This window comes from Astatotilapia calliptera, chromosome 23, assembly GCF_900246225.1.
Source record: "Astatotilapia calliptera chromosome 23, fAstCal1.2, whole genome shotgun sequence".
In the NCBI taxonomy this organism is placed as follows: Eukaryota; Metazoa; Chordata; class Actinopteri; order Cichliformes; family Cichlidae; genus Astatotilapia; species Astatotilapia calliptera.
The window spans coordinates 15,080,259-15,093,132 of NC_039323.1; the positions used below are offsets into that span (position 1 = coordinate 15,080,259).

Below are 12,874 nucleotides of genomic sequence, written 5' to 3' on the forward strand. Positions count from 1 at the left end.
CAGAGAGTGTTCTCGCTGCTGTTGACGCGTCCCGGTACAGTCGTCTTTGCAATGATCCTGCAGCTGCTGCCACCAGTCATCTAGCTGGCTCCTCTCCTACTTTCCCCCCTCCCTTAATGGCTCACTGCGGCTCCTCTGAGCCCAGCGCAAAGGTACAGGCCCCGCACCCGGACAGCATCCTGCCCCCACAGGGTGGCGTAGACCAGAGCATGAAGCCGGTGCTGTTTGAGATCTTCGGCGAGCTTTGGACCGTCCAGTCGCGTCTCGGCCAGGGAGTCTCGGCCTCGGTGTACCGGGTCAGTTCAGGCAGAGCCACTGCAGCTGTGAAGGAGTTTCAAGCCGACACTCAGGGAGGAGATTACGGGTATCACAAGGAGAGGTCCGTGCTGGAAGACATCCAGGGACATAAAAACATCGGTAAAAGCCTTATTTCACTTGTGTAAAACGTTTGCTCTCATGTGGACCATTAAAACAGTTGCATAACAAACTACTTTTCTTTTCCTGTATAGAAGCACAACCTACCTAATCATTCGTTTACAAAGCAGACGTAGAACAACCTCACATATCTGAAAAACTGCCATCTCAACAGTACATGTGTATAAGAGATCAGAGTGGATCTACAACAGCGGAAAAGCTTAATAGGAAGCATTTTTTAACCAATAAATGTCAAATGTATTAGAAAATCACTGCCTATTTTTGCAGTATTTGCTTAGAAAACCCAGTCATCTGATTTGTCCCCACCCTAGTTTGTTTATTTCCTTTATAATAACTCATGAACTCATATCTAGTAACATGCTAGTCTTCAACACCTTCATCTGGCCTTAAGTAGTTCTTAAAAGTTGTTGTGAGAGCTTAACTTCAGTGGATTGTAATAATCCATTTATGTCATGGGGATCATGTCTGTACAGATCAGCAAGATGGTCTTATACTGGTATGTCTTTCTGCTGGCATTGCACTGTTATTGACTGTTTTTGTTGAAAACCTCAATGAAGTTCTAAGTAATATAATTCTCACCATGTGTGTAACGATGCATTCTTTTCCCCCTTTTGTTTCTCAGTCACACTGTATGGAGTGTTTACCAACCACAGCTCTATGGGTGTGACCACACGCTGTCTTTTGCTGGAGCTCCTGGATGTCAGTGTGTCTGAGCTGCTGGTGAGGCGCAACAGTAGTACCCAAGGTGTAAGGTAAGTGAGGTGATATCACTATTGTGTGGAGTAGTGATTAAAAGAAGCCATAGCTCGTAGGCAGTATGGATGAAACTGTGAATAGATAGAATGCTGATTGGTTGAAAGCTGAACTGGAACAGATGAGAGCACCAGTGAAGTTAACAAAGTGAAAGAAGTGGGGAAAAATAATCAAAGGTTAAAATAGCAGACACTGTCAATAGTCTCTGCAAATGACAAAATTTTATGATTTTGTACATGTCTACTTTTCAACTTAAACTGTCAAAAGTTAGTGGCATTTCTCATGGCAGTAGTTTCTATATTTACATTACAGACTTTTGCAACGTTATGCGTTAAATCTTTTATTACCTTCTAAATACATTGGATAGTAACATAGTTTTCTTTTCCTAAAGCATGGAGAGAAGGCTTCATGTTTTGCCATACTCGTGTACTGTGTCAAAACCTCATTCAAGCAGCACATAATGCCATCTGCTGGTCAAACAAATATGCTGCATGTATTGTGGCTGTACTACAACATAAAGTGACGTATTGTGGGATAGTTTGACAGCACTATTTATCAGTTGTTGGGAGTGAAGATTGTTCAGTTTTCCTTTTTTTTTCCAGCTGTAATACAAGATTTTTAACAATATAAACAGCATCTGGACCAGTGATCATGTTATATAATAAATAATGTTAGATTTTGTTATTGCTAAGAGGATGTGAGTTACCTGTGTAACATCCTAGTTCAACATTTGTGTTTAGAGCCCAGCAAGGCCACTCCATGTGGCTTGTCCAGCACTGTGCCAGAGACATCCTCGAGGCTCTCGCCTTCCTTCACAAAGAAGGCTACGTCCACGCAGACCTCAAACCACGCAACATCCTCTGGAGCGCTGATGACGAGTCCTTCAAGCTCATTGACTTTGGCCTCAGCTTCAAACAGGGAAACCAGGTGGGGTTTTGTTATTATTCTCAATATTTTAAGCTCAACAATTTATTCCCCAACATTAAAAAAACATGATGCAATGACTGAAGTTAAAGATGTGTTTTTTTTACAGGAGATTTTCTTTAACTTTAAATATTGTTCAACAGATTTTTTTAAAAATCCAGAAAAAGGTGGATGTGGTGGAAGATACAGGTTCATTCAATAGTGAGTTTGGCACTGATTAGGTGGGTTTTGACCAGTTTGTGATGGCCACTAGTCTGTGGTTTCCTGCCGTTGTTGCAGGATGTCTGCAGGTGCAGATGAGACTAAAGAGAGGTCTAGGTGTTAGAAGACATGGATACCTCGGGAGACTTTGCGTGGCAGACTTAGGGCAGACGAAAGAAAGCTGACAGCCAGTAGCGGGCTGCTGAAAGCAGACCATGAGAGAGCCTGAGCAATTTGGAGATAAAGCAGCTGTTGTTATTCCAAGCTTCACGTTATGAAGGCATTGAGAGTTTTTCCTCTTATTGACAGAACTTCTTAACACAGGCTCTCTGTTTGTCTTCTTGGTTGGAGCTGAACCAACTAGCGATTGAGTTTAAGCTTTTATGAATCAGTCTGTATCAAATGCATTTAGAGCACATTATTTGAAAAGAAATAAATGCACTTAATAGAGATGACTAGAACAAATGTTTTGTGCTCATTTTGTTTTTATGTTAGCTAAAGATAAAATAGTGTGTATTTAGATGTGAATGTTAATAAAAGAGGATCAGGGATAGCTCTGTTTGTGAAATTATGACATCCTTATCTTGCAGGATGTCAAGTACATCCAGACAGACGGGTACCGCGCACCGGAGGCTGAGCTTCAGAACAGCCTGGCTCAGGCAGGGGTGGAAATGGAGGGAGACTCGGGCTGCACGGCCGCCGTCGACCTGTGGAGCCTGGGCATCATCCTGCTGGAGATGTTCTCAGGAATCAAACTCAAAGACACCGTCCGCTCGCAAGAGTGGAAGGTATGGCAAAGCTCTCCAAGTTTTAAGCAAAGAAAAATCTAATAACACAGACCTTTGGTGCAATAGAAAGACATGAGCTTACACAGTATGGTTTTCTGCCCTGCAGGATAACAGCGCTGCCATTGTAGACCATGTCTTTGCCAACAACAGCCTGGCATGCCCTGCCATCCCCGTCTATCACCTCAGAGACCTTATTAAAAGGTAAAGAATCATCCACTAAACAGTGAAGTCTTATCATGATGGCTCTGGTTGTTGACTCATGTTACTTTGTGTCTGCAGCATGCTTGTCACTGATCCAAAACAAAGATGCTCAGCTGAAACTGCCCTGCTGAGCCCATTCTTCAGTATTCCCTTTGGTAAGTGTCAATATTTGAGACATTCACTAAGATAAACACAACTCTCTGGTGTGTTATACTTAGGTGTGTGTGCGTGTGTGTGTGCGTGTGCGTGTGTGTGTAACAGCACCTCACATTGACGACCTGGTTCTGCTGCCTTCTCCTGTTCTGCGTCTGCTCAACCTAATCGATGACAGCCACCTGCACAATGAGGATGAATATGAAGGTACAACAGCATGATTTTTACTTTGTTTTTTTCCATATTTTTGTGTTGCTTCTATCCTTCACTGATTTCTCGAAGCTTTATTATTCCATCGCTTGCCTCAGTTAAGTAAAAATGTCGGATTGTCTTTCCCAGATATCCTGGAGGACATGAAAGAGGAGTGCCAGAAGTACGGATCCGTGGTTTCTCTGCTCATCCCCAAGGAAAATCCAGGGAAAGGACAGGTGAGTCTTTTTGTCCTTCTAAAGCTGCTTTTTAAACTTTCCTTCTAAACAAATACAGCTTTTTCATACCTTTCAAATGAATTGAAATCTGAGAGGGTTTTAATCTTCCATCATTTTACAGTTGCTGTATTTTATTAAGAGAAGCCTTGAAAGAAAACATTACAGTTCACACTTCCTTTGCTGCTGCAGGTTTATATTAAAACATGACCGATCTTTTGTTTATTTGCAGACTTTTCGTCTCACTGTATATAAATGTATATCTATAAATGCAGTTCAGAAGATTGATTAATAATGCAGTCATTACAGCAGAAAACACATTTATTTTAAATTTATTTACCTTTATTTAAACATGAAGTCCCATTAAATCAGGTGTTTTATAAAGGAAAATTGTTTGCAGCTCATTATCTAAATGAGTTGAAAGCATGTATTCAGCATAGCCGTGAAATACAAACAAATGCACCCACTAAATCTTCATTTCCCTTCTGTCCACAGGTGTTTGTGGAGTATGCCAACTCCAGCGACTGCAAAGAGGCTCAGAGGCTGCTGACAGGCCGCACCTTCGATGGGAAGTTTGTCGTGGCTACCTTCTACCCTCTGAGCGCCTATAAAAGAGGTTACCTCTATCAGACTGTCCAGTGAACTTTTAAATCCTCAATTTACACCTCAGCATAGTTTGCATGTTAAAAACACAACTGCAAAGGTCACCAATGAGTAGCTGCCCTGCAGTTTAAGCTCTTTCAGATATGAGTGAGTGTAGTTCTCCATGCAGTTTTCTACAGCAAATCTGTGTTTCATGCAGAGTGCAAACTGAGCTGTGTAGCCTCCACCTTCAGTCTGTGTGCTCTTTTTATCCATCCAGTGCTTTAATATATACTAGATCTGTCTCATTTAATATCTGTTAGCCAGAGGCCTGCGTTCTGGGGACCGTAGTGCCTGTTCGAGCTTCCGTATCACTTTCATTCACTCATAAAACCTCCCATCAGAGTTCCAAGATGAAAAATTATAGCTGCATTTAAAAACTTCTAAAGGACATCTCACTTGATAAATATATAGATATTGACTTTACTTCATCAGCTTTATACAGAATGCTGTTAAAAACATGTAGCAGATGTTAAGTAGTAATTTAAAGGGAGTTTTATGCATCAAACTCAAAACTAATGACAAAAACACCCTGAGAATCACACCCCTTCAAAGTGAAAATTTACTGTGGTGAAAGCAATCTGTTAATATTGCCTATTTATATATCTTTTTAGGTTAAACATTTTAGAGGAAATGACATGGTACCAGGGGAATATCCAGGTGTCTTCTGCCTGTTTTCAGGGAGATATTGTTTGACTAATGCTTCCACTAGCTGGTAGTTTTCACTCACTAACTCACTGCCATTATCTGAGCAAGCCGAGGGGTCTCTGCACCCTCTCCTGTAGCCTTATGCGTCGTAGCCTTTCATTTAAAGCCAATGTGCTCTATTATCTATTTTGATTATTTTCATTGTGTGTGAAACCTTTCAGAAAAACATGCAGTAAGCATAGTTGTTGTTGTTGTTTTTTCACTGCAGCACACAAGCAAGAAAATTAAGAGATAAAACTGAAGAACTAGTAGGTAAATAAGCCTGTGAACAAAAAAAGGTTCCAGCAGAGGCGAAAATGTTTTCTAACTTCCTCTAACTTGAGCCAGTGATGTGTTCCGTTTACCTCGTAATTTTGTAGTCCGGAGCCAAAGCATTAACCAGATATTGGATGCAGATGTGTGCAGTGGGACATTGGAGATTACCCTGATCAAGTGGTGTAAAGCCACTACCTGGAGGATATTTGTAGCCTCTTTAATTAGGACTTTTTTTTAAGACAATCTTGAGTTGGTACAGTCCGTGTTGCTGTCATCACTGTTTTTAAATCTTGCACATTGTGGCTTTTAAAGGCTGTGCAGTACTGTTGCAAGGTGAAGGCTACTGTACTAACTAGATAAGGTTTAATATATGACAAGCTTCCAGTGTGTTGGTGCATGATCCAGGTGATTGATTGTACACTGCCAGCCCAGTGTTGTAGCATCATCGTCCTGTGGTAGTTAGTACTTTTCATACTAAAGCCAGTTTCTTGAAATGCTGCTTTTTGCATGATGAGGGGAAAAAAAGAAATCAAAACAAAACATGTAGCCTTGAGATAAAGATTTCCTGGAGCCAACAAAGTTAATATTTTGCATCTTTTAGCAGCAGGTTTTGGTGTTTTTGCAGTGGAATGTGTTTTTTGTTTTCTTGGTTTTATTCTTTTCCATTACTGGGTTTATAGTAAACACCAAGACCGCTCTGAAAGTATTTTGAAACATCAGACAATTTCTACACAAGTGCCCTATGACATTCACAGGCTAGCTAACTAACCAAAATGCTGCTATGACAGCTGATTGTGCTACAGCGGCATGTGCTTATAGCTAAAGCCTTTGCTGATGCCTTATGAAATAACCTTCCAGCAGTTTTAGTGTCCACACAAATTAAAGTGGACTGTTACCAACAATAACCTGGAACAAATCATTTTTCTCCTTCATTAGTTGCTCACTGCTAATTTTTCTTCTTATAGCCCAAGTAGCTATTAATCAAAAGCTCGAAGCTACATTTGACAGTGCAGGTGTTAGCTGCGGTAAACACTAATGCTAATACTGCAAGATTCTAGAAGTGAAATTCCCGTTATATTCTTCATGTTGATTTTGATCGTGAGCTGTAATTTTGTAACCATCCAAAGCAGACTGGCTACAGGTGACAACATTATGAAGCAGTGCTGTGTGCTCCTGTAGAAAGCAGATAGCAACCTTGTTCTAACAAAAAAAGCATTTTATTCATAGTAGAGTAAAATGGAAAAGAACTACTTCACCCACAATCACGACCTAAATCCTCAAATTCTGACTTGAATCCTTCTTGAAATAGAAAAGCCACAAACAGTGATTCCAGGCAGGAACAAAGTCCTTTACTCTATTGAGAACTTCTACTTTACTACATACGCAAACATCAACTACAAAATATATTGACAGCTATTATTTTACAACACTATGATGGGGAACACGATTAAATTCAAGAAGGCTGAAAGTTGTTTCCTCTGGAATCTGGGGTGTGCAGTGCATTGTGGGATGTCTAGTTCCTTCTCCGTTAAAAGTAACTTATGCGCATATTATTGTACCTTTTGCTTTTTTCCCTTTATTGTTTTTAACCAAAAATCTTTTTGTGTTTTTTTTTTTGTTTGTTTGTTTGTTTTTTATGATTCCTCCCGTAGCTGGTTGGCTTGGTTCGAGGCTTAAAACTCTTTAACTTTCTGAACAACAACATGTAAAGTGCTTTGAGTGCTTAGAGTAGAAAAGCGCTAAATTCAAACCAGTCCACATCAATGGAGAAAATGAATGGGATATTCACTTCTAGAACCGGAGCTCTTAGAAACATGGGTGGTTACTGTTGAACTAGCAACAAAACACCTTTGATTATATTAAACAGAACAAAGGTTTTTTGGTCAGTTTTTTTGCTCAAAGTTACCCTTACAGTTGACCCATTATGCTTTTCCTTGTTTTCTGCCGCCGAGGGCAGATTTCCATAATATATCTTGTGTTTTGTGAGGGTTTGCTAGTCAGAAGAAATTTGGCTCCAAGGGAGAGGAAACGATTTGTTTCAGACAGGGTGGACTGAAGAGTAAGGCTCAGTATGTGGTAAAAGGAGTTATTCTGAAGAGTGAAACATGCAGTCACTGTATTGGAGTCCAGTCATAATGATATTGAGCTGGCATAATAAGTCTTCTTTAAAGTCTGGTGTGTGAAAAGCAGCAGCTGGGTATGCTGCTGAAACATAAAAACACGATAGAAACCAGATGGTGACGTCGATGAGGAGAATAAGTTTATGCATTTATACTCTTTTTTTTTTTTTTTTTAAATATAATCCAATTTCATTTGGATTATACTTAAAATATAAACTGAAAGAGAAACAGCAGCGTTATCCTTGGAAAGGTCTAAAGATGTATTTTTCTACAAACTTTATGTTTTTGCCTGAAATGTGAATTCCAAAGTTGAGAGCATCTCTGTTGAGTTGAGAGCTGAGAGCATCGCTGCCCTGAAATCTTGATTTTTAAAACTTGAGTCCTTCCAACCACTTTATGATAAAGCAGGTTGTAGATCTGTGGCATGTAAGCACATTATGTAACTGTAAAACAGGGATAAATAAAAAAACACCCCACATCTACTCACCCAGTCAGATTAATTAATTGGCTTACAACGTGTTACAAGCAGAGATTGAATATTGTGAATGAATTCCTTGTTTATGTGGAAAATAGTAAGCTATTCTCCACCTAAAATGGGCTGTAAGGGTGGTTTCACTACTCATGAATACGACTGGGGCCATCCACAGTTTCTTTTGGACTGCCAGCCACAACACACAATAAACCAGAGAAGCACAGAGACGAAGTTAAATATGTTCGACTGAAAAAGAACAGAACATGAATCCACACTGTTGTCGTTAAAGCGCTGCAACATGGTTAGTTTCATATGTTTTTGTCGTATATAATCAGTTGAGTTCTGGTTTTTACTGTTAGTAGTTTATAGTGAAAAGGGCAAAGCAGGTCTGTCTGTGGCTGCACCTTCAAAATGATAATGTGACCAGCTGGCTTTTATAAACGAATAGAAATACTCGTTGATTTTATGAAGCGTTTGTTACCTGAATGTCTGAGTCCAGTGCTGCTCTTTATTTCACTGGAAGCATGAATATAAAAAGAAAATGTGTCCACAGAGCTGTGAGAGAGAGACGTGGGGGGAATCCTTTGGCAGTTTTAAATGTTTGAGTGGAATATTTATTCAGGTTGCAGTTTTTTTTTAAGGTGTTTGCTGATGGTGATGTGCGCTCTATGATGCAGAAACAATGTTTTTTGAGTTTGTTTATGATTTTCTTTAGGTAAACTTGCAGTGTGGAGCTTTGTCTCCCGTGTCTGACAGTGGAAGTCATTTCATCAACACTGTTAACGCATGCTGACCATGATTGTTTTTAGACACATCATCAGAAACTCTTCTTGGAAGTTTCCTAGGTTTTTTCCACTTTCCTCTACTCTCTCTGCATTACTGTGGTTGCTTAACTCTTCAGTTTCGGCAACCCAGTTATTGCTGGATAGGCATAAAACACGTTGCTACCAGTGCATCAAATTTAAAACTCCAGTACTCTATGAGCAATCATAAGCTTAATAAGCTTTGTGTTTAGAAAGACCTTGATTGTCTGCCACAGTCCAGCTTTACATTTTGAGATTGGGTAAAGTTTATTTAGACTTTTGTTTTTTAATATATTAGTTAAAAAAAAATTGTCTTTGCTCAAGGCAGAAAAGACGCTCCGCGCCGCCTCATGCTGCTGGCACTCGCAGCAACTCGAGCAACTGAAAACGTACGTTGGCCTGAAAGTAATCCACAGATGGTTGTCTGGCTGCATTTTTGAAACCCTGCAGATAGGAACTGTATTTATGTACTTTTATCACTCAGAATAGAGCAAAGTGTGAGCAAATCAGAATATCCACGGTAGTGTTACGCCTCCTGTTTACGCCCTCTGAGGCTTGTATCTCTATCTTGTCTCTGAGGCAGCTTCTCACTTAAGACTTAAATCCATTATTTTGTCTTGATAGACTTCTTAGGCACTCAGTTAAGGTTGTTGATTATAAATTTCTTTTCTTCATTTATACGACTGCTTGTTGCAGCACTAATGCACACTACTTTATGTGCGACTGCATTAGTGTTTGAAGTATCTGGTTCTCTGTGTGTGTGTTTGTGGCATTAGAGCTCCTTCGAGTATTTTATGATGTTGTTCAGCAGAGAAATTAAAAATATTAGGGTTCAGAGGTGGGCGATGATTTTCTTTGTCTTTCTTCCAGTTAGCTGTCCCACTTTTGACCTGCATTTGAGTGTGTGTGCAGAGGAATTTGATCCTTCTTTTCCCCCTTTTTTCCAATTTCATCCTGCCTGCTCTTGTAGTCTTCCATCCTTCTTCCCAAATCCAATGCTGTGATTCAAACGTGGCTCATAAGTGTTTACTTTTCCAACTTTTTTAAGTTGTAAAAATGAGATTTGTTCTCTGCATATTCCATCTGCTTCACTTAAATTCTGGGTTTGTTTTCCTTGTAGCTGCTAGTGAATCAAGGTGCAGCTTTAAGTCAGTCCATTTTCTATATTTCTGCCATCAAAGATATATTTTTTCAGAGTGTACTTTATCTTCACTGCACATTTATTGTGCATCTAGATAGTGTCTTATATGTATGCACACCTGTGTGGAGGATGAAATAGCAGTGAAAAAGTTAAACGCCTTCTAGCTGTGTGCATGGCGTGATGTGTAATGTGTGCTGGGACTATTCTGCTCCATCAGCATGTGTGTGGTGATATGGCTCTATATACCAGCTTGCTTGCAAAGGCAATCGAAAAATCCTTTGAAATGACAAACAGGGAGTCAGTTTAGAGCTGAAGAGTGAGTGAATATGAAAAAGTGCCGCCAGCTGTTTAATCTTTAACACAACTGTTGTATGATGTCCTGTTATTGAAAGCACATTATCAAAGGAATATCTTGAAATTCTTTACAGCACAGCAGATAAAAGCTGAAGATTAGATCAAATATAAAGAACATCAGCTGCTTCATTTACACAAAACATCAACTGACAGTGAAATGAGCGAGCTAAACATGAGCAAGAACACTACAACAGTAGAAATGTCCTGTTGGTTCAGGGTTTTTTTTGTTTTTTTGCTGAATTTGAATTTAACATGCTGCATATTGACAAAGTGTTTAGAAAAGTGTTCTTCGTGTGAATAATTGTCATTTTTCTTTTTAAATCTTTTAAAGCTGCAGTAATTGTTTCATTTTCAATCCAAACAATAATTCTACATGGGTTAAGGGAAAAAAAGCTCTGTGGAGCTGAGGAGACAGTCACTCCTTATGACATCTTTCACGTTACCCTTTATCATTTGACAACAAAGACACTGATTAGTGCAGCTTTAAAAGTGTGTTTTCTGCACAAACAGGTCCCAGAGTACTGACCTGAGTTTTCTTTTCTTTTTCTTTAATATCTGACCAACTACTGTTGTAAAATCAGGTTTGGGTATAAATGCCAAGCAGGCAGCACAATCTCTGAGGGCTCAGAAATACCAAATCCAGACCGGAGTACCAGCTGAGTGAAACCAAATGATGTGAGAAGCGAGAGAACTTGCACAGTAATTGTTGTCATTTCGAGTCCGAACAAATTAAAAAAAAAAAGGTCTTTTAGTGTAATCATTTAAAGAGTCGAAAGACAATCCACAAGACAAGTGTTGCCTTTTGTTTTTGGTTGAGGCCTTCTTGTTGATTTTATGTTTGAGAAGCAGTTTACTGAATGTTAAAGTTAGATGATCTTCCAGAGAGCAGTGGGTCCATTTGGAGCTCAAACCTGACTGATTGCTCATAAATCACAGCGATGTGAGGATTTCTGTCCTCAGTGATGAGTCCTTCTTACTGAATATCCCACCGGTCACTGAAAACAGATGATTGTTTTTGATTGTTACAGATCGTCTGCTTAGAGAAAGCACAATGTAAGAAGGTCACTGTATGCAAGATGCATGCAACACGTGTGAACCTGTGTGTGTTAATCCATTCTATAGAGCCTTCCAGATCACAGTAACCCATGGCACTCACTGTGTTTGAGTGTATCACAATAAAAACAATGCTTGACTTGAAACTGCAGTCTGTCTGGTGTTTCGGGACTCGGGATTTTCTCTCTTTTTCTCTCAGAAGTCTTAAAAAGACCCCTATATGTAGAACAAATGTTCATTTAACAGTCCAAAATGAAATATGGTTGTTATGTCCAGTATAAAATGATATTTAATAAATTACATCACTGGGATAAAAAGTCAATTTGTGTTTTTTCTGCGGTTCATTCTGTCCAGTAATATGGAGTGGAATGCCTCTTAGTGGTCACTGTTGGAACTGCAGTCAGCAGGTATGGTGAGAAACCATCTCAGCATGGTTCAAACTCGGGAATTCCATTTACCAGATTGATGAGGTTTGGTTAGAGATCCTCTAAAGTCTTGTACATTAGTAATGAGGTAATTGTATTAAGAACTGAAGATGCCTCGTGGATAAGAGGTGAAAATCTTCAAAAAAACCAACAACTTGAAGTCCAGTCGCCTTTTTCTCAAGCTCTTAAGACTAAAGGTAATTGTGTCGTTAAACTTAAAATCCAGGTTATTCACCTTTGAAAATCTAAAAACTAATGCTTTGATTCCCAAACCTTTTCCTAGGTTACTTTCCCCAAAAATATTTCTCCAACTCAATGGGAGGATCCAGAATAATGTTCAGGTAAAAACGCATATCATCAGCCAATCCTTTGTGTAATTTATTTTGGTTTACGTAATTCCCTCATTCTAATTTCACTGATGCACCTCAGCCATCAGCGTTGGACATGTGTCCTGCGTTCTGCACTTACCACCTGAACCAAAGCATTTACAGTAGTGTAAACACAGGTAAATTAAATTTTAGATGGACATGCATACATGCGTACACATCGATGGTTAGGGTTCAGAACCAGGGAAAAAACACTGATAATCCCCTGATGTGTATTAGTTGTGTCCAGCATTAAAAATAAATGACTAAACATCCTGACCTGATTCTCCCAGGAGTCTTGTGAAAACAGACTCAGCGTCACTAAATATCTTTCTTCTTTTCACTCATGACCCCAGTTTCACTCCCCATCCATTTTATATGCCACTATTGTATGTCATTAACTTTGTGTCATTGCTCCAGTAGTGCTTTTTTGTGTCTATCACTTTTATCTTCTCTTCTCCTTCCTTTCCCGGTTGTGGCAGATGGCTGCTTTCCATGCACCTGCTTCTATGAGGGAATTTTTCCCACCACTTCTAGTGGATTTCTCTATAATTTTCCATGTTGTCATTTTACATTATAAAACTCCCTGAGATGTTGTGTTGTAGCGCTGAAGATATAACTGATGTCAGAAAGTGGACAAATGCTATAAAGACAAA

At 39.4% G+C, this 12,874-nt stretch overlaps 1 protein-coding gene across 1 annotated transcript; it reads left to right on the forward strand.

The window, feature by feature from the left end:
* The first annotated feature begins 100 nt into the window (after nucleotides 1-100).
* uhmk1 (U2AF homology motif (UHM) kinase 1) lies at nucleotides 101-7,785 on the forward strand. The gene is made up of 9 exons (XM_026157688.1): nucleotides 101-417; nucleotides 1,058-1,187; nucleotides 1,929-2,115; nucleotides 2,904-3,101; nucleotides 3,208-3,302; nucleotides 3,381-3,457; nucleotides 3,564-3,662; nucleotides 3,795-3,883; nucleotides 4,376-7,785. Exons 1-9 carry the CDS (start codon nucleotides 117-119, stop codon nucleotides 4,520-4,522), a joined length of 1,323 nt encoding a protein of 440 aa, XP_026013473.1. The 5' UTR covers nucleotides 101-116; the 3' UTR covers nucleotides 4,523-7,785.
* The last annotated feature ends 5,089 nt before the right edge of the window (nucleotides 7,786-12,874 follow it).

Coding starts and splice junctions, on each gene's coding strand:
- uhmk1 (XM_026157688.1), top strand. CDS start 117: ATGGCTCACTGCGGCTCCTCTGAGCCCAGCGCAAAGGTACAGGCCCCG. Junction 3,663..3,794: donor CAATGAGGATGAATATGAAG/GTACAACAGCAT, acceptor TGTCTTTCCCAG/ATATCCTGGAGGACATGAAA. Junction 3,884..4,375: donor AAAATCCAGGGAAAGGACAG/GTGAGTCTTTTT, acceptor TTCTGTCCACAG/GTGTTTGTGGAGTATGCCAA.